The 18,876-nt window shown below is 57.8% G+C and overlaps 2 protein-coding genes across 2 annotated transcripts; one reads left to right on the top strand and one right to left on the bottom strand.

Annotated features, from left to right (window-relative positions):
- Nucleotides 1–330: 330 nt before the first annotated feature.
- Nucleotides 331–4,955, bottom strand: LRRC8E (leucine rich repeat containing 8 VRAC subunit E). The gene is made up of 3 exons (XM_081076065.1): nucleotides 4,720–4,955; nucleotides 4,408–4,550; nucleotides 331–3,556 (listed from the first exon to the last, which is right to left on the bottom strand). Exons 2-3 carry the CDS (start codon nucleotides 4,543–4,545, stop codon nucleotides 1,313–1,315), a joined length of 2,382 nt encoding a protein of 793 aa, XP_080932191.1. The 5' UTR covers nucleotides 4,546–4,550; nucleotides 4,720–4,955; the 3' UTR covers nucleotides 331–1,312.
- Nucleotides 4,956–13,228: 8,273 nt separating this feature from the next.
- PRR36 (proline rich 36) lies at nucleotides 13,229–17,892 on the top strand. Its single transcript, XM_081076055.1, has 6 exons — nucleotides 13,229–13,470; nucleotides 13,985–14,259; nucleotides 14,377–14,476; nucleotides 14,721–14,833; nucleotides 14,931–16,886; nucleotides 17,081–17,892. Exons 2-6 carry the CDS (start codon nucleotides 13,992–13,994, stop codon nucleotides 17,578–17,580), a joined length of 2,937 nt encoding a protein of 978 aa, XP_080932181.1. The 5' UTR covers nucleotides 13,229–13,470; nucleotides 13,985–13,991; the 3' UTR covers nucleotides 17,581–17,892.
- Nucleotides 17,893–18,876: the final 984 nt, after the last annotated feature.

The following is an 18,876-nucleotide window of genomic DNA, read 5'->3' as shown; positions in this document are numbered from 1 at the left end:
ATGTGCCCAGTGCCCTGCCCACTCCTGGTCCAGCTGCGGGGGTCCCTCTGATGATGACTTACGGGTGGAGCTGGTACACAAGTATGGAATCAGGAGGCTAACACGGAAGGTACAAGAAAAGGGGTTCCCCAGGAAAACCCTAGACAGAAGGTGCCACCTAATTTTTCCTGATTAGCCGAGTTCTCCTCCTTATCCCGTCTCAGCCCCCTTCTGTGCCTCTGACCCAGGACAGAGACGCATACCCTTGATTGTGGCACTTGTCGCCACTTGCCTGTAAGTGGTCTGGTGAAATGGAGAGCTTAGCGACAGGTGTGGACACGAGATCAGAATGATAGTTCTGATAATTAGTACTGTTTATTAAGCACCCACTGACACGGGCTTCCTCACACGGGGAACGTTCCAAAGACAAAGTCCCTGCCTGTCCTCAGAGCAGTGTACCCTCCACAGCAGGTGTTCTTAACTTGGTGTCCGCCATCCTTAGGACATCCATCAGTAGCCCTCTGGGGGAGCTGGGGGAATCTGTCGACTACCTGAAGTTGTTTGCAGAACTGTGCATGAATGTGTACACGAGCATTTTCCTGAAGGAGGTGCCCAGCTTTCATCAGATTCTCTAAGGGCCTAGGGACCTAAAAAGGGTTCAGAATCCCTGCTATACACATCCAGATATCTACCTCCCAACATACAGGCCTAGGACCACCTTCACCAGAATTACCTGGAATGCTTATTTACAGGCAAGATTCTGGCCTCCAGCCACAGTTTCTGAGTCAGTCTTTCAGGGGTGGGGCCTGGGATGTTTGTTTCAGAAATGTTGATTTTGATGCCAAATAAGAGGCCCATGTTTCTGAGTTCACGTGTCCATGGGAATCAACTTATAAATAAGGGATGAACATCAAAGTGAGGGCAGTGTGCACTGGCCCCTTGTGTCTGTGTCCCCTCCTTGGGGCGGGGAAGGATTGAAATTTTATTGGGATGTGTCTTCACCCCTTTTGTTGTACTGATTGAGCTAGAATGTCCAGGGGAAGGGCAGCAGTCTGGCCCAGGGCTGGGGGCAGGCCAGCCAGCCAAAGACAGGTGTGGTTTTGGTCTGAGAATTCCATGACTTAGTTAATCCCTCCATGACATTCTACCCCAAATCCACAGACTCCCATCTCCCCATACAAACCAGTCCGAGGATCTTGCCTGGGCCCCACAGACTGACATGTCTGCTCCTTTCCTGGCCTGGGCCCACCTGGCCACCTCCCTTGAAGACACTGGTAGATTTGGGGACAGAAATATCCGGAAGGCCTCTACCTCAACATGCCCCTCCCTGGCTTTACTCCTCCTCCATCTTCTCCCGAACCTCTGCTGGCAAGCCTTCATAAAGAGTGTCCTCCACCAGGAGGCCCGCCTTCTTGAGCCCCTTACAGTTGCCCAGTTCTTCGGGCAGTGTCTCTAACCGGTTGCCATTGAGCTCCAGGCGGCTGAGGGCACTGAGGGCCCCCACCTGGGGTGACAGATATCTCAGATGGTTATAGCCCAGGAGCAACGTCCGCAGCTTGCCACAGAAGAAGAGCTCGTCGGGCAGGTCCTCCAGAGCATTGTAGGAGAGAGCCAGGTGCTGCAGGTTCTGAAGGAGACCCAGCTCTGGTGGCAGGGAGTGCAGCCCGTTGTGGGAGACATCCAACAGGCGGAGGCCAGAGCACATGCCTAGCTGGGTGGGCAGGGTCTCCAGCTTGTTGTGGCTGAGGTAGAGCTGCTCGAGGACCCGGAGCTTACGCACATGCTCAGGGACATAGGCAATCTGGTTGTGCCATAGCCTGAGTGTGACCAGCTTGCGACAGTGCTGGAAGCTGAGGATCTCCTCAATGGACCGCAGGTGGTTGTCCTTGAGGTCAAGTTCCTGCAGCGCACCCAGGCTGAAGACAGCGTGGGGGATGCGCTCCAGCCCACAGGCCACCAGCTCCAGCTCCCGCAGCACCGCCAGCTTCTTGAGGCTGTTCAGTGCCAGCAGGCGGGCCCCGTCATTGTGCAGGCTGAGACGCTGCAGGTGGCCAGCCACGTCGGTCACACTGGCTGGGACCTTGCCGGCATTGCTCCGCAGAGACAGCACCTTGAGCTGCTTCAGCTCCCGGAGGCTCTCGAGAGTGGCCGCCCGAGCCAGCTCTGGAGGAAAGAGCCCCTCAAGGTGCAGCTCCTCCAGACCGCGCAGCCCGAACACCCAGAGGGGCACCTCACGGAGCTCCTCGCACTTGACACGGATGACCTTCAAGCGGTCCCGCAGGAAGATCTGTGAGGAGAAGGGCAGCCTGGTGGGCGAGTGGAGCAGGCTGAGCTCCTGCAGGTGTACCAGCTGTGACAGGCCCGGAGGGAATGTGATATCACTGATGGCCTCCAGCCGGAGCGCCTCCACCTCGCTGAGCTCGAAGACGGTGTCAGGCAGTCCTGGAAGCATGCAGAGGGCCAGCTCCAGCCGGCCCTTGGCGTTGCGCTGCAGCTTCTGCCGAAGCTTCTCGGGCGTCCACTCGTGGTTGAGGTTGAGCTGCTTCAGACGGCTCTCGCTGACCTCGGAGAGGAAGACAGCAAAGCGCTTGGAGTAGAGCGGGTCGTACTGGTCGATGAGGTGCAGCATGAAGGCAAAGTCGTTCTTGACGTCGGGGATGTCACCCATGCCAGTCTCCTCCCGCACGGAACGGAAGGAGTACTCCTTGAGGGGCCGGTGGAAAAGCCAGTAGAGTGTATAGAGGCAGGTGACCCCGTATACACACACGAATGAGATGTAGCAGAAAGCCAGCTTGGAGAAGAGGTGGGCCTTGGTGTGGTTGCAGCAGAAGCTGGCATAGCCCGTGAACCTGGAGGTCTCCACCGTGCAGGTCACCACGAAGCTGATCTTCTCCACATAGATGAGGTTGTAGACCAGGATGGCAACGAACTTGCAGACTTTGAGCACCATCTGCCGGATGTACATGGTGTATAAAATGTCCCCCTCTTCCACATGCACACGGAACTTCTTGACCTTCTCAAACAGGGCTTTGGCCTGCTCGCCCTCCTTCTTGTCCAACAGAGTGACGGCTGGTGGCTCAGTCACCACCTTCTCAGGCTCTGCCAGCACCTTTTCCTTCTCACCCTCCCCTGCCTTCCCTGGCCCTGCCTGGGCTTCCACGGTTGCTGTTGCCCGTCCAGCAGCATGGCCCTTACGGTTCTCCCCGGAGACCTCGGAAAGGGCCCGTGTGGTCCACGGTGAGTCAAAACATTTGCCTAGGATGGAGGTGAAGTGCTCGATCTTAGAGCTGGTGCCAGGGAACTTGAACCAGAAGCTGGTGCAGACCATGAAGATGAGTGTGTGAATGACAACCAGGTAGGGGAAGTACTTGGGGTACCAGTGGAGGGCCTCCTCGTAGCAGAGCTGGTTAATGAAGCTGTACTGCTGTAGGTCCAGGTTGTTCCTGAGGCCGTTCACCTCCTGGAGACCCCCCATCTGCTCGGAGACCCCCTGCAGCAGCAGTTGCTGACACGGGGCCTCTGACAAGTTCTCCCGGGGTTCATGACTGGGCAGACAGATGATCTTGTCCTGTGTCACCTGGGGATGGGGGAATTGGGAGAGAAGTAGGCTGAGGCGGAAAGCCCCAATCTGACTGTTGCCCGCTAGCTGTGACTTTGGAAGAATCACTAAACCTGAGCATCGGTCTTTGAAAAAGAGTTGGGTTGAATTATGCCCCCGCCAAAAAAGATGTTGGAGTCCTAACCCCCAATACCTGTGAATGTGACCGTTTTTGGAAATAGTCTTTGCAGAGCAGATGTAATCACGTTAAGATGGGGTCATTATGGCAGGCCCTAAACCAATATGACGGTGTCCTTTTAAAAAGGGAAAATCTGAATACACACACACACACACACAGAGGGAAGATGCTATGAAGATAGAGGGAGAACATCATCTATAAACCAATGAATGCCTGAGGCCACCAGAATCCAGGAGAGTGGTATGGAACAGATTCTCCCTGACAACACTGGGAAGGAACCAACCCTGTCAAAACTTTGATTTCAGACTTGTAGTCCAACACTGTAATACAATAAATTTCTGTTCCAGCCACCCAGTTTGTGATACTTTGTTATGGCAGCCTTAGTAAACTAATAAAGTAACTGCAGTTCTTTCTAGGTTCCAGGGACGAAACTTAGTATTATAAAAGTACGGACTACCATAGCTATCCGCAGAACTTTGGTGCTGCTGCCAGTGGAGGCGGGAATGGGAAGGTCAGGATTGGTCTGCGAGTTTAGGAACCTCTGGTTTCCTCTTCCTCGGGTGTAACAGGAAGACTTCCGGAATTCCCAAGCCCCGCCCCCATACCACGCCCTCCAAAGCCCGTCCCTCCAGCAAAGCCCCACCCCTACGCGGGCCCCGCCTCTCCTGCCCCTGCACGTCCCGCCACTTACCTGGAGGGTGCAACCGAAGACCCCGATCATGAGCATAGCCACCGTGAGGTATTCAGCCAGCACGTCCCACCAGGGTTTGAGCAACTTAAAGGCTGGCTGCTGCTCGGAGAACTGCTTGAACTCAGCCACTGGAATCATCCTGCCTATGGGAGAGGAAAAGGCGGGGTGCAGAGATTCTCGGGCAGGAGAGCCTGGTGGTGGGCCCCCGAGGGGCCCGATACAAGCCTCTGCTCTGGATCCGCGTTCTGCCCTGCCCAAACCTGGCAGAACCCAGGAACGGTGTGTCCCCTTCCCCTCTCCCCCAGATCTCACCTCCTTCCTGGAGCCAAGCAAGTACTGTTTACACCACTTCTGCTCCCCAGGACCTCTGCTCCGATAAGAAGCTGCCTGCCCTCTCAGAGCTCAGGAGGGGCTGTCCACAGGGCCGCTGTCCTCTCGCTAGCCCATGTGACCATCTCGCTTCTCCCAGAACCCCAGCATCTCCTCCCACCCTTGACACACGTGGAGCCTGAAACACTCCCTCTCTAATCTCCTGACTCCAGACACCCAGTGTCCCGGTGTCCAGTCCTGGCTCTTTCCCACTGGACAAGAGGACGTCCCAACTCTCAGGACTTCCGGGGAGGCCCGCCACCCTCTTGAGGGGAGCTTGGGGCACCACCTCCAACCTCCAACCGGAAAAGCCGGCTGGAGCCTGGCTCTGGTTACAGGCCCCAGGGGCAGGGAGTGGCAAAACTGAAGGCTGGTCAGCCCTGGGGGGGTGTGTGATTAGGACACCTAGGTTTCTAGAGGGGCTAGTGCCCAGAATCAGAGGCAGAAAACAGGTACCTGGGCTCTGAGAGGCCCAGGGGCAAGGGGGTGCCAGGGTGGGCAAGGCTGTGGCAGAGGATCAAGAAATGAAAAACTCGGGAAGAAAGCCAGGGTGACACCTACAAGTGGGACAGGGCTGGGCTGCCAGGCTCCTGGGCGGCCGGCCCACTGTCTGTCCCTGGGTTTCATTTTAGACCAAGGTATCATTATTCCAGATACAGATGCCAGGCACAAGTCGCACGAGGGTGTGGCCACTAGCTGGGACCCAGAGCCTGTCTCTTTTCTCCCGGAGGCTGGAGGTGGAAGGAGAGAGAGGTAGAAAGGCCCCCACTGCCTCTGAGCAGGCATTTGTGGTCCCCAATTTGCAGTCCTCATTTTCTCTTAAAGGGTTCCTGGAGCCTGCTGTCCTCATCCTGATAGCCTGTCCCTCGGCTCAGGCTGGGCAAGGAAGGGAGCATCTGGGCTGCCAGCCGGTCCTCCAGCCCTCCCTCCACCCATCTCTGGGGGAGAAACTGACCCTTGTCCCACAGCTCAGCCAATCACTCTGACACCTCCACACCTCCCTTTTTGGTCCCTTCGTCCTTTGAAAGCCTTGGTGTGACTCCTGGGTGAGGACTCTGTAGGAGTGGAGGGGATACAGGATTCAGGTGCCACCCACTTAATGCCATCATAGGCTCCCACCTCTGTACCAGGATGAAGATGGGCTCACAAGTGGCGGGCACACACCTGCCCACACCCAAGCTTCAGGGCCCCTGACTCAGGCCCTGACTCACCCAGCACCAGGCACATGTAAGGAGGTGCACAGAGAATACAAGATCCTTCACGCAATGTCCCATCTGTCATGCTCAGTTTTATACCATCCTAAACAAAAAACTGAATGAAAATGCCCCAGTGCATCCCCGTCAATCTGTTACCAGGGAATTAGATAGAAACATACCCAGGGTATCTCAACAGCCCCAGTGGCTGAAAGTACATTGCAGCCTCCCAAAGGGACACCTGGGGTCATTCTGAAGTGTGCACATTAGTGCATGTGGGCATAAATGCAAGTACACACGCTGAGCTGAGGGGGCACCCAGGACCAGGAGCTACCATACACTTGTCCAGTCCCAGTCACCCACTGTTGTCCCTGCCCTGCAAGGGACACTGCTCAGCTACTTAACCTAAGAACAGTAGCTCTGGGGGCTGCAGCAGAAATGCCACACAGAGTCAGGGGCTAACTTACTGCCTGAGTCCCTGTCACCCTCCAGGACCCATCTCATTATGGTGCAAGCTCCGCCGCCTGCCATCCCAGGTCCACAAAGGCAAGAAGGCAGAGAGCCCCAAGGTCCCCAACAGATGGCCCAGTGGCTCGCATGGAACAAGGTGCATACACAACACCATCAGAGGCAGACACGGGGGGTTATCATTATGTGTCTCCATGACTCAAACTCGATTATTAGAACCTGCCATTAAGATTCCGCAGACACAAGGCTGGCCCCCCCTTTGTCTGAGCAGAGCTAGTGGGAGGATCCAGAGAAAAGGACTTTCGAGATGGGGAAGGGCCCCAAGAAAAACAACAATGGAGATACACATGCAACTTAAAGCCACCAGACGTTTTCAATGCCTCATTTTATCCCAACTTGGTGAGTGTGGGGACACTTTCTTCCAGACTCAAAGGGAGAGAAGTAACTTGCTCAAGGTTTCACAGCTACAAATGGCATTTGAGGCGCGACCCCTAAATCCCGTCTGTCTGATTGCATCCATTCTGTTTCATCTAGGGAGAAAATTTCTCACTGAGACCAGCATCTTTGCCAAAAGAACCTCAGTGGAGGGTTCCAGCAGAGGAGAGCTGAAGGGATGGCAGCTCTGCATGCCAGGCTGGGGCGGGGGGGGGGGGGCAGAATCTCTGCCAGTCTAGTACCAGGTGTATGCCCCCTATCTAGCCCTAGCTCCGCCCATCCATGCCTGACCTTGCTTCTCCTCTCTCAGGCCTTCCGCAAGCCCCCAGCTAGTCTCCAAACACATGGTGGAGGCGGATATTCCAGCTCTAGTCCCTGTCCCCACCCACAGCCCACGCCAAGGGGCAAGGAAGACACAGTGGCAGTTGTCAGCCCTGGAACAGGCCTTGGAGAGCACATTGTCCAAACTTCGACTTTTACACAAGGGAGAAACTCAGACCTGGGTGGGGGAGGGTGGTCCCTTTGCAGCAGATCTTGGGGGAGGCCCCATGCCTGAGGACTCCCAGCCTAGTACTTTTCCAAGCTGCCCTGCCAGGATTTGGGGGTCTGTGGAATCTTGAGGTTCAAAGTCCCAGAGGGGGTAGCTGGTGAGACCCCCCCAAGTGGTGGTTCTGAGGCCTTGAGGGGTCACAGAGATGAGTTGTCTCTTTTCTCAGCGGCCAAGGAGAGGGGAACATGATCAAGACCCCTGGGGTCGCCCCCCAGCCTGTTCCTCTTCAATCGGTCCTTGGCCAGGCGTACCTGGGCCTCCGAACAGCGCCCTTGGCCTGGCCAGGGCCTACCCTCTTTCTGCCCCTACCCCCTCCCCACCTCCCCTGTGCCCCTGACGGTGGCGGCGGGCTCAGGCCACAGTGCCAGCCGGCACCTGGGGCGGTCCTGCCGTGGGCCCGACCCTCACGCCGCCATCCAGTCCCCAGGGGCGGAGAGCCACCTACTCACCGCTCGGGGCGGACGCTGGGCCCAACTCCTGGGTCCCTGTAAGCGGAGCGGTCGGGTCTCCGGCGGAGTTAGTTCCCGGGCCAGCCTGGGTGAGTCAGGGCGGGCGGGACAGGAGCCGGGAGCCGCCCCACCCGCCCCGCCCACCTGACGTCTCGGCCCTGCCTCCCTCAGGGCGCTCCCAGGTGGCCCCCGACTCCTGGCTCCCGGGGATCCCTGGAGGAGGGCGACCCTAATCCTGGTCTTGCCGAGCTGGGCCAGGGCCCGGGCCCAGGAGCAGGAGCCTTGAACTCGGGACTCGGCTGCCATGGGGCGGAAACTGGACTGGTACATACTGAAGGGGTCAGAGGCCCTGAGCACCCAAAGTCAGCCTGCAACACCCTTCTGGGAACCAGGCTGTATAGACTCGGTTAGGAAGTGTGGAAGGCCTCCTCCTGTCCCCACCCCAAGGTGCAGCCACCTAGTTTTGAGGAACCTGCAACCAAGGTCCAAGGGAGAGGGAGGGGGCTTCCCTGACCACCCACCCAGGAAAGCCAACCTGGGGGATGGGGTGGGGTGGTAAGGGGTAGGCGTGGAAGGGGGGTGCTCGCCTGTCTGACCCTGCCCAGCCTTGAGGCTGGCTTTCCACTGGGGGAAGATGGGAGTTAGCTGCTCCCAGGTCCTTAGGTGGGGGTGGGTGGGTGCAGAGGCCAGAGGGGCTCTGGGTGCTGGGGCTAGAGTCCAGTCTGGGAGGCTGGCTTCTAGAAAGGATGATTCTGCCTCCCCACCCCACTCTTCTGCCTCGCGCTCACCTTTTCCTCCCTACCCAGGGAGGCTTGCACTAGGTCTTAGACTAGCCAATGGACTAATTCAGCCCACAGGGCTGTGGGAATGAACCTTGATCTGCTTTGTCTGCAAAACAAAGAAGAGGATTTAGATTAGAGTGGGAGAGTGAGACCCCTCCCCCACTTGGCCCCAGAGTTCACCAGATCAGCAGCCTCCTGAGACCTGAAACCTTGAAGGTTGGAACTCCCTAAACTTAGGTTCCTCTGTGAAACCCTGCAATGGGTGCTACCCTCTAGGACTCAACCTCTGTAGAGTCCTGGGTTATCTTTTCCTTCAATGGCCTCTTCTTGCCTCCAGAGAAGCTCCTTGGTTTCCATGCCCTGAGGTTTGTTTCCAGCTTGGTTTTGGAATGAGCACCCAGCTTGGCAACCCTTGTGCAAGAGTCTGAGATCAATGGGCTGGAAGCCTCATTAGCCCCAGACACGGGTCCCTTCCGTTCCCTGCTGTGTCCCCAGCACTTGAAATGGTGCCAGACACACAGTTGTGGGCATTCAGTTAATGAGGGATGGGTGGATGATTGAGGTGTTGTCTTAATTGTGGATTTTCTGGTTGCAGACCCTGAGACAAAGAATTGGATACAAATAGTTTATCTGTAAGGTGATCCCTGCTAGCACTAAGTGTGGGGCAGTGAGGAGATGAGACTGGGAAGGGAAGGGAGCAGCAAGCCTTAATGAGGGTACATCAATAAGGATGAATGAGAAGGTTGCTACTGTGGGCAACTGGGGCTCCATTCTTCTGAGGTGCTCTGGGCAATGGTGGAAGGCACACCTCCCCCGTTGTCCCACTCAAGGGACGAGGGAGTTGAAATATTGATACACAGGTCCTGTCTGTCTTGGCTGAGGGTTGCTCTGGAGAAGGGGGATGTAGGGGTGTTACCTCCCTGGCACTTCTGACTTTCCCTGCATGTGGGGACTGTGGGTGTTCAGGTTATACAGAGGGGGTGTGCTGCTGCAGTACAGACACTTGAATGGAATGCCTGGCTCATGAGACACACAATGCTTTCCAGTTGTTCTCCAGAAAGGCTGCCCTTTTTACGTTCCCATTGGTAATGTGTGGATTTTCCCACATGGATAATACCCAGCCTTTAAAAAAAAATTGTGGGAAAATACATATAACATAGAATTTACCATCTTAGAGGTGGTTGGTTAGCTCAGTTGGTTAGAACCCAGTGCTCTTAACAACAAGGTTGCCAGTTCAATCCCTGTATGGGCCACTGTGAACTGCACCCTCCACAACTACATTGAAACAATTACTTGACTTGGAGCTCATGGGTCCTGGAAAAAACACACTTAAAAAAAAACCAAACAGAATTTACCATCTTCACCATTTTTTTTCCCCTTTCTTTTTTCTTTTCCCAAGTCAAGTTGTTGTCCTTTCAGTCTTAGTTGTGGAGGGCGCAGCTCAGCTCTAGGTCCAGTTGCCCAGTTGCTAGTTGCAGAGGGTGCAGCCCACCATCCCTTGTGGGAGTTGAACCGGCAACATTGTGGTTGAGAGCCTACTGGCCCATGTGGGAATCGAACTGGCAGCCTTCGGAGTTAGGAGCATGGAGTTCCACCCTCCTGAGCCACGAGGCTAGCCCTCTTAACCATTTTTAAGTGTACAACTCAGTGGCATTAAGTGCACTCACAGTGTTGTGGAACCATTCCCACCATCCATCTCCAGAACTTCATCTTCTTCCCAAACTGACACTTTGTACCCATTAAACACTAACTCTGCTCATCATCTACTTCCTGTCTCTGTGAATCTGACTCCTCCAGGGACCTCATACAAGGGGAATCACTGTATTTGTCCGCCTGTGTCTGGCTTATTTCACTGAGCATCATGTCTTGTAGCAGGTGTCAGACTTTCCTTCTTTTTTTATAACTTTCTTTTAAGACTTTTTTTTTAATTGTTGAAGGGGAACAGGACTTTATTGGGGAACAGTGTGTCAATCTTAGTTGTGGAGGGTGCGGTTCAGCTTCAAGTTGTTGTCCTTTCAGTCTTTGTTGTGGAGCGCACTACTCAGCTCCAGGTCCAGTTGCCATTGCTAGTTGCAGGGGCCGCAGCCCACCATCCCTTGCGGGAGTTGAACCGGCAACCTTGTGGTTGAGAGGACGCACTCCAATCAACTGAGCTATCCAGGAGGCAGTTCAGCTCAAGGTGCTGTGTTCAACCTTAGTTGCAGGGGGCACAGCCCACCATCCCTTGCAGGACTGGAGGAGTTGAACTGGCAACCTTGTGGTTGAGAGCCCACTGGCCCATGTGGGAATCGAACCGGCAGCCTTCGGAGTTAGGAGCATGGAGCTCTAACCGCCTGAGCCACCAGGCCGGCCCTCCTTCTTTAAGGCTAAGTAATCTTCCATTGTATGGATGGACCACATTTTGTTTATCCACTCATCCATCGACGGGCACTTGGGTTGTTTCCACCTTTCGGCCATTGTGGATACTGCTGCTGTGAACATGAGTGTGTAAATCTCTTGGAGTACCTGCTTTCAATTCTTTTGGGTGGAATTGCTGTTTTATGTAGTTCTCTGTTAATTTTTTGAGGATCCTCCATACTGTATTTCACATTTTTACATTCCCACCAACAGTATACAAGGTTTTCCATTTCTCCACATTTTCATCAACACTTGTAATTAATACCCAGCTTCTAAGGTTTTGTGACCCTCAGATAGTTAGCTAGTTGCATAACAAATTACCCCCAAATCTAGCAGCTTGAAACAACAAGCATTCATTATCTCACCCAGTTTCTGAGGGTCAGGAATCTGAGAGTGACTACAATGGGTGATCCAACAGTCTCCCTCCCTCACCAGCCCCCAGAAACCACTGATTTGCTTTCTGTCATTATAGATTAGCTTGCATTTTCCAGAATGTCCCATAAATGGAATCAATCATACAATGAAGGCTGTGTGTGTGTGTGTGTGTGTGTGTGTGTGTGTGTGTCTTCTTTTGTTCAGCAGAATATTTTTGAGATGTGTCCTGTTTTGGGTGTCTTGGTAGTTTGTTGCTTTTATTGCTGAGGAGTATTCCATTGTAGGGTATTTTTGGTTTGTGCAATTCATCCCCCTGTTGGTGGACCAAATTTGAAGAATGTTCTCCTATAAGGGTAGAGTCCAGATCTCAATGAAATTCAGGATGGGTTCAATTAAGTCTTGGAGGGACCCTTGCACCATAGAAAACAGAAGGGCAGGACTCTGGGCAGCAGATATGACTCAGGAGGGCACTGCTGGTGGATGGGTGGGCGAGGAGGCAGGGGCACCAGGCAGCTGTCATGCCAGAGGGGCTCACACAGATGACCTTCAGTAGACCTGGGAAGGAGGGGAAGCGTAGAATGACCAGATACGGAGGGGAGTGCCCTGATGGACTGAGGAGCATCTCTCCCAGGCTGGAGGGAGGGTTCATGGAAATGATGGTTTCTGAAGATGGCTCCCACTGGTCAAAGCAGGGTATTTAGTTTTAACCCTGGCCTCTCTCTGTCTCTCTGTCTCTCTCTCTCTCTTCCATTCCCTGAACCTCAACTGTGGCACAACTACTGAATCAAGAAAATCCAAACCCCTGCTTCTGGCCACACCTGAGTGTTCTGGGCCGGTTCCAGGCTACTAATCACCAAAGTTGTGGCTGGACCAGCCCTGGTGGTTATTATGATTGTAAGATACCTTACAGGACCTGGAAATTACATAGCACACCTGGGGCCACACAGTGTGGTTATGGGAGGATGGGGGAGAGAGGAGGCGAGAGGGAGAGAAAAAGAGAGAGAATGAAAGTAAGTGACCTGGGGTTTTGCTTTTGTTGGGGTAGAGTGTGGGAGCCTAGGGTTTTGTGAGCTCACTCTTTATTGATGAATTTAAAGCACGGGAAGAAAACAAAAGTGGTCCAGTTACTGAAATCAACCAAGATCGTCTCTGCTCCTTTATGCGCTCGTTTTGACACCTCCCAACCTCTCATAATCTTGGTCCCCCAAAGCCTGGATCTGCTAGGAGGCCTTTATTGACCTGACCTCGCCCCTTCATGTGACCTAGGAGGGTGTGGAGGTTGGGGGTGCCCTGCCCTGCAGCAGACTGGCTTACCACTCACCATACTCAGTCTCTCTCTCCCTCTCGACCTTCCTTTCTTCCTCTCTTCTCCCAAATCCGGGTTCTGCTCCTAAATTGCCAGGGATGCATTCTCCCAGTACTCTCCCCATACCAAGTAGGGTTCTTGCTGGGGTCTGGGAAAAGCCTTTGTATATATGGGAGGGGCGGATGCCTCCAGCGACTCTGGAAGGCCCGGCCTCCGGAGACACCGAGCCGCTGGATTGGTTGACGGGGTGGGAGGTGCTATGGTCCCGCCCCCTAGTTGCCAGGGTCCAGCCTATCCCTTCAGGCGAGCCTCGGTCTCCAGGTGGTTGTGGGGGCCAGGACAGGTGTGTGTGTGGGGGGGTGGGGGGGAGGCGGTAGGCAGGACAGGTGTGTGTGTGTGTGTGTGTGTGTGTGTGTGTGTGTGTGTGAATTCCTTCCTCCTCCGAATCCCCTCGGGCTGGGTAGCGGGTACTCAGGCGCAGCCGCGGAGTAGCCGCCCCTCCCTCCAGCGCGCGCCTCCGCCCGCACCACCCTGGCGCGCTCCCGCCGCCTCCCGGGTCCGGATCCGGCGCGTGCGCCCGGGTCTCCCCAGCCCGCAGCGGAGGGGCGGGCCCGGCTCTCGGCGCCACAGCCCGCAGCCCCCTCCTCTCGCCCGTCCGCTGCTCGCGGCCGCCGAGGCGCTGCCACCTCGCCCCACCCCAGGCGACCCTGCGTGGAGCTGCGAGAGACACGAGCGGGAGGTGAGAGCCGCGGCAGCAGGTGGAGGGGGCGGCGCGGACCGGGTCCGACTGGGGGAGGGGGACGCGCTCGATACGCGGTTCTTTGTCTCCCCGAGCCAGTGCGCGGGCAGCTGGAGTTGCTCCTCCCGGCAGGTGCCGGCGTCCCTCGGGCTGGCCAGGGGACCAGCGTACGGTCCATCCCCATCCCATTTGGAGTCTGTGGCAGTCCCCAGTCCCCGAAGCTGGTGGTCTAGGGGTGGGGGCTTGGATCTTGGCTCCGGAAGGGGAGCAGAGGCAGGAGGGTGGGCTGGAGCAGGCAGTGTGTGGTGGAGGGCGATGAGGGTGGGACTTGGGGACAATCATGAGCAGCTCGGCCGGTGTGTAGGTGGGTGAGAGGGAAGTGGATGGAGGCCGAGGTTTGGGCGCCTATGGGTGGTGACGCTCGGGAAGCGGCAGCTAGGTGCCAGGAACAGGTCCCTGCAGGCTGCTTAACGGTCCAGGATCTGGGATGCTGACCAGTCTGCCTTCTCATTAGGTACAGGATGGACAAGAGGGACAAGTCCAGGGCAGGGGCCGCCGCGCGGACGCCGGCTTCTCGCCCTCCCGGCCTTCCGACCCCTAGGCCCCCAGGGTCTCCACGACCCCCTCCTCCTGTAACCAGCGCAGCCCTCCGAGTTCTGGGAGCAGCGGGAGCTGCAGGGCGAGGGCCCCTGGCTGACAGAGCCCGGGGCATCCGGGCAGCCGCTCTCCCAGAAGCAACTCCCCGCGTGGGACCCATGCGGAGTCCCGGGACAGGTCCCCGGAGCCCAGGTACCCCAGCCTCTTTCCCCGATTCCAACCCCGAATCCCTGTCCCCCTTTCCTTCTGAGGCATCAGCCTCTCCCTGCTTTCCCGGATCACCGCATAGAGTGGACCTTTTTCCGGCAGCCTCCAGGACCCCAGCGGCCGGGCGAGGTGAGCGAACTTCGGCCAAGACCTCCAGTCTGGGTTCTATCTCTATCCCAGGAAGTGCCAGTGGGACCACCAGGTAACACGCCTTACCCCCTAACTTGGGCAAGGGTTAGTGTCACTCTCTGGAACCTTTAAATTTTATACATGAATTGGGGCGTGGGAACACTTGCAGATCACTGGGCTCAAATTGGGTGAAAGCCATTGTTGGTGGGCAGTGAGCCCATATGCCCCATTTCACAGATGGGAAAATGTGGACTTCGGAGGTCAAACAAGGAGGGGGTGGCTCTACCCTGAATACCCCCTATCATCACCACCCCCAGGGTAGGTCTTCTTGGGCAGAAGGGACTCCGGCTCCCAGCTGAGGAAACTGTGGGCAGAGGAAAAACTCCAGAAGCTCCCAGAAGAAGCAACGTGAATGCAGGGGCCCGGAGAGGTACGTTTCCTGGGGAGGGAGGAGCAGGGCTCCTGGGCAGTGAGGGGGACCAGCCTGAGAATATCGATGACCCTTTGGCCTTCTGCTTTATCCCCAGACTCTTCCGGGCCCACCCCAAACGTCCCCTCCCCAGCCAGCTCTCGTCGGACCCGAGGTGCGGGCGCTGAGGGGGGGCTTCCCCGGGCAGCCTCGAGTGTCCGTCCCCGGGCCCCGATCGAGGTCCCCAGGAAACCAGTGAGCAGCGCCCTAGAGCGCAGCAGCACCGCGGAGCCAAGCTCTGCCGCCAGGAGGCGACCCAGCGCCGGCGGGGGCCTCCAGAAGCCAGCCTCGCGCCCCCTGGGCTCCAGCATCACCCCTTTGTCCTCCCCAGCCCGCTCTGGGGCCTCGCTGGGTGGAACACCTCGGACTCTGGGGCACCCTTCACAGCCCAAATCGAAAGGGCTGCAAACTCTGCGCCCCCCGCAGCCCGCACCCCTAAGGAAGGGCGCAGCCAACCTGCAGAGCCTTTCTCCTTTGGCCACATCATCTCCTCCCTGTCCAAACGCACAGCTGGCACTGCCTACGGATATCACTGCCACTCCTTTGCAGGATGCGCTCCCGCCCTCTCCACCAACCACGCCTCCTTCCCAGATACTTACAAGTCCTTTGGCCACGCCCTTCTCCCTAGCCCCTCCTCCCTCTGCTCCACTCTCTCTGCAGGCGCTCCCCTCTCCGCCGGCCACACCCCCTTTGCAAGCTCCACACGTACACCTGAGTACATCCTTTCCCGATGCACCCGCCTATCCCACGGCCACTTTGGCTCCATTCTCTCCTGCAGGTTCACCCCTTCTGCAGAGTACACCCCCCACCCAGACTTCTCCGCCTTTGCCCCCTCTTCTGACTCTCCCTTCTCCGTTGACCTCACCTCCTTTGTCAGACCCTCTGCCACTAGCCACACCCCCTCTACAAAGCCCTCTTTCTCAGGCAAAGTCTCTGAGGAACTTATCCCCTCCCCTAGCCACAGCCCCTCTGCAGGACTTTTCTGCTCTGGCGACGCCCCCTCCGCCGGCCAGTCCTTCTAAGTCTCCTCCCCCTCTTCAGGCCACGCCCCACACGCTAGCCACGCCTCCCTCTCAGGATGCTCTGGCCATAACCCTTCCAGAGGTCCCTCCCTTTCCCCTAGCCACATCCCCTCTTCAGGCCATTCCCTGTTCTTTGACCCTGCCCCCTCTACAGGCTCCACCTGTTCTGGCTTCGTCAGCTCTGCAAGCCCCTCCTTCACTAGCCGCGCCCCCTCCACAGACTCCTTCTCTGGCTACACTTGCTCTGCAGGCCACATCTTCTTTTCAGACCCTGCCCCGTCTAAAGGCCCCACATTCTCTGGCCTCACCACCTCTGCAGAATACTCCCTCTCCGTCCATGTCCCCTCTGCAGACAACACCTTCTCTGGGCCCGACCCCTCTGCAGGCCATGCCTTCTTTCCAGGCTATGACCCCTATGCAAACCCAACCTCTGTCCTTGCCCCCTCTGCAAGACCCTCCCTCTCCTCCCTCAACTGTTCTGCAAGACCCTCCCTCCCCCCTGGCCACGCCGCCTCCGGCTCCACCTTCTTTGGCCTTGCCCTCTTGGCAGACACCACCCTCTCCCCGTGCCTCACCGCCTCTGGAGGCACCTCCCTCTCCTCTGGCCACGCCCCTTCAGGCATCACTTTCCTTGGCCTTGCCCCCTCTGCAGGCCCCCCCCTCTGCCCCAGCCTCACCCCCTCTCCAGGCCCCACACCGACCCCCAACCCCGGGTCCGGATGCCTCGATCCCGGGATCACGGCTGACCCTGGCCCTGGCCCCGGTCCCGCCGCCACCACCCTCTCGCAGTCCGTCCAGTACACTGAGCGGCCCGGATCTGGCGGGCCACAGCAGCAGCGCCACAAGCACGCCGGAGGAGCTGCGCGGCTACGACAGCGGGCCCGAGGGCGGCACCACAGCCTCCCCTCCCGCTGACGCGGAGCTCGCCGCCTGCCATCCGGCCGCCTGGAGTCAAGGTCCCGCTCCGTCGCTGGCCGTTCGCGGTACCGCAGGTAAGCAGCCCTCCGCACTCTGCAGAGCTGTGGGAGAGGCGAGGTACAGGGATGGTAGGTGGGCGGTGTCGGAGGTGAGGCTTTGCAGCTCGAGGGCGGGGCAGTTGGGTCTGGGGGCGGAGCTGAGGGCAGGGGCGCGGTCTTGTGAGGCTTGGGGCTTCCCGTTTCCTCTGTCCTGGCGCCTTTCCCTGCAGGAGCGTCCCTGCCTTGGCCTCCTGCTGCCGGGTCGGGCTCCGCTGACGGCCTCTGCACCATCTACGAGGCTGAAGGGCCTGAGTCGGCGACCCAAGCCCCGGGCGAGCTGGATCCCGGGCCCGGCGCGGGTGGTGGGAAGGCCGCGGCTGGGTCGGGGGCGACTTCTTGTGGCGCGAAGCCAGCGCGGCTGGGCGAGCTGCCGCTGGGGGCGCTGCAGGCGAGCGTCGTGCAGCACCTGCTGAGCCGGACGCTGCTGTTAGCCGCGGCCGAAGGTGCGGCAGGCGGCAGCGGCGGTGGTCCGGGGAGCGCTGCGGGTGGCGGCGGCGCAGGGGGCTCCCGGACTACTCTCAGCGATGCCGAACTGGGCCGGTGGGCTGAACTGTTGTCTCCCCTGGACGAGTCCCGCGCCAGTATCACCTCGGTCACTAGCTTCTCCCCAGACGACGTGGCTTCTCCGCAGGGAGACTGGACGGTGGTGGAGGTGGAGACCTTCCACTGAGCCAGACCCTAGCCCCGCCCACCATGCTCCACCCCTGCCTTAGGAGCCGCCCCTCCGGTTACACCTCTTTGTCTTAGACCCCAGTCCACTCCTCTTTGAGTCGGGCTCTGGGTCCATTGGTCTCAGCCTCCTAGAGCCCTAGAATTTTGGCGCAGGTTCGCAACCCACCCACATCTTTGCCCGAACTCCCCTCGAGCCCTGCCTCTTTGGCGTAGAATATGCTCCCACTCCTCCCACTCCCTCCCTTGGCCTGGGTCCCACCCTGTGTCCAGCGTATTGTCTACCACTCACAGCCCAGAGTTAGCAATAAAGCCTGGACACTGCAGTCTATGCACCTTTGCTGTCACCGCGGGGCCGGAGCTGTGGCATCTTTACTGAGGATAAGGGGCCCGTGAGGCAGGGCTGGGGTGGGATCCCGCTGGGGTGGGATCTCCGTAGTCTAGCGTAGTGCACCCACCCACGTGCGTGAACATAGGCTTTTTCCTGTCCGACTTCTGATGGAAACGTTAGGCTCTGGAGGGACCCAGGTGGGGTCACGTGACCAAATGGGTGAGTCAATGCGTGGCCAGAATGGATGAATGACCCAAGCACTTCCCACAGTCACCCAGGGCAGCCAGCACTCCTGGTGAGAAGCGAAAGACACGTGAGAAGGGCTCACTGGGGCTCCAAGGCGAGGGCCCCTCCTCCCGGTGTGCACCCCCTTGCAGGCCCTGGGGTGTGGGACGGAGCAAGGGGTTACCTGAGACCGCTGGCCTCTCGGTTCCCTCCTGAGGGTGCACTCACTGTCCACGGCTCACAGAGGAGATTACAGTGCAGAGAAAGCTTGCAGCTGGAGGGAGGCCCGTCAGGAAGACCAGATACAGGGAATAGGGCCCGCCTGACAGAATGGGAGGGGCCTGTAGGTAAGAGGCAGCCTCTCCCAAGCTGAGTGGGAGACCAGGGTGTCCTCATTGCCTCCTCCTCTCCAGGTGTCCTCACCAGGCCCCTTTATGGCTCACAACCCATGGGCCTCACCTTTCCCCCCAACTTAGGGTATTCTCCCCAAGTCCCTCCAGCCAGGATCTTGTCTGTGCCCCACAATCAGGGAATCCTTACTAGAAGCAATCAATGTCTTCATTTGTCTTCCTCCCTTCATCAGAATGCCTTGCCCTTCCTCTAGTAGCTCAGTCGCCCTGACCCTGGACTCCTCAAGCCCCAGCCCAGGCCCTCCTTCCCAGGTGGCCCTGCCGGAAACACCCCCACCCCCCGCCCAGGCCTTTCCTCCCTGAGGATCTCCTGCTTCACACCAACAATGAT

Source organism: Rhinolophus hipposideros, assembly GCF_964194185.1.
Source record: "Rhinolophus hipposideros genome assembly, chromosome: 16".
Classification (NCBI taxonomy): domain Eukaryota; kingdom Metazoa; phylum Chordata; class Mammalia; order Chiroptera; family Rhinolophidae; genus Rhinolophus; species Rhinolophus hipposideros.
The sequence above is the reverse complement of the archived record's forward strand: the minus strand, read 5'-3'. Positions and strand labels throughout refer to the sequence as shown.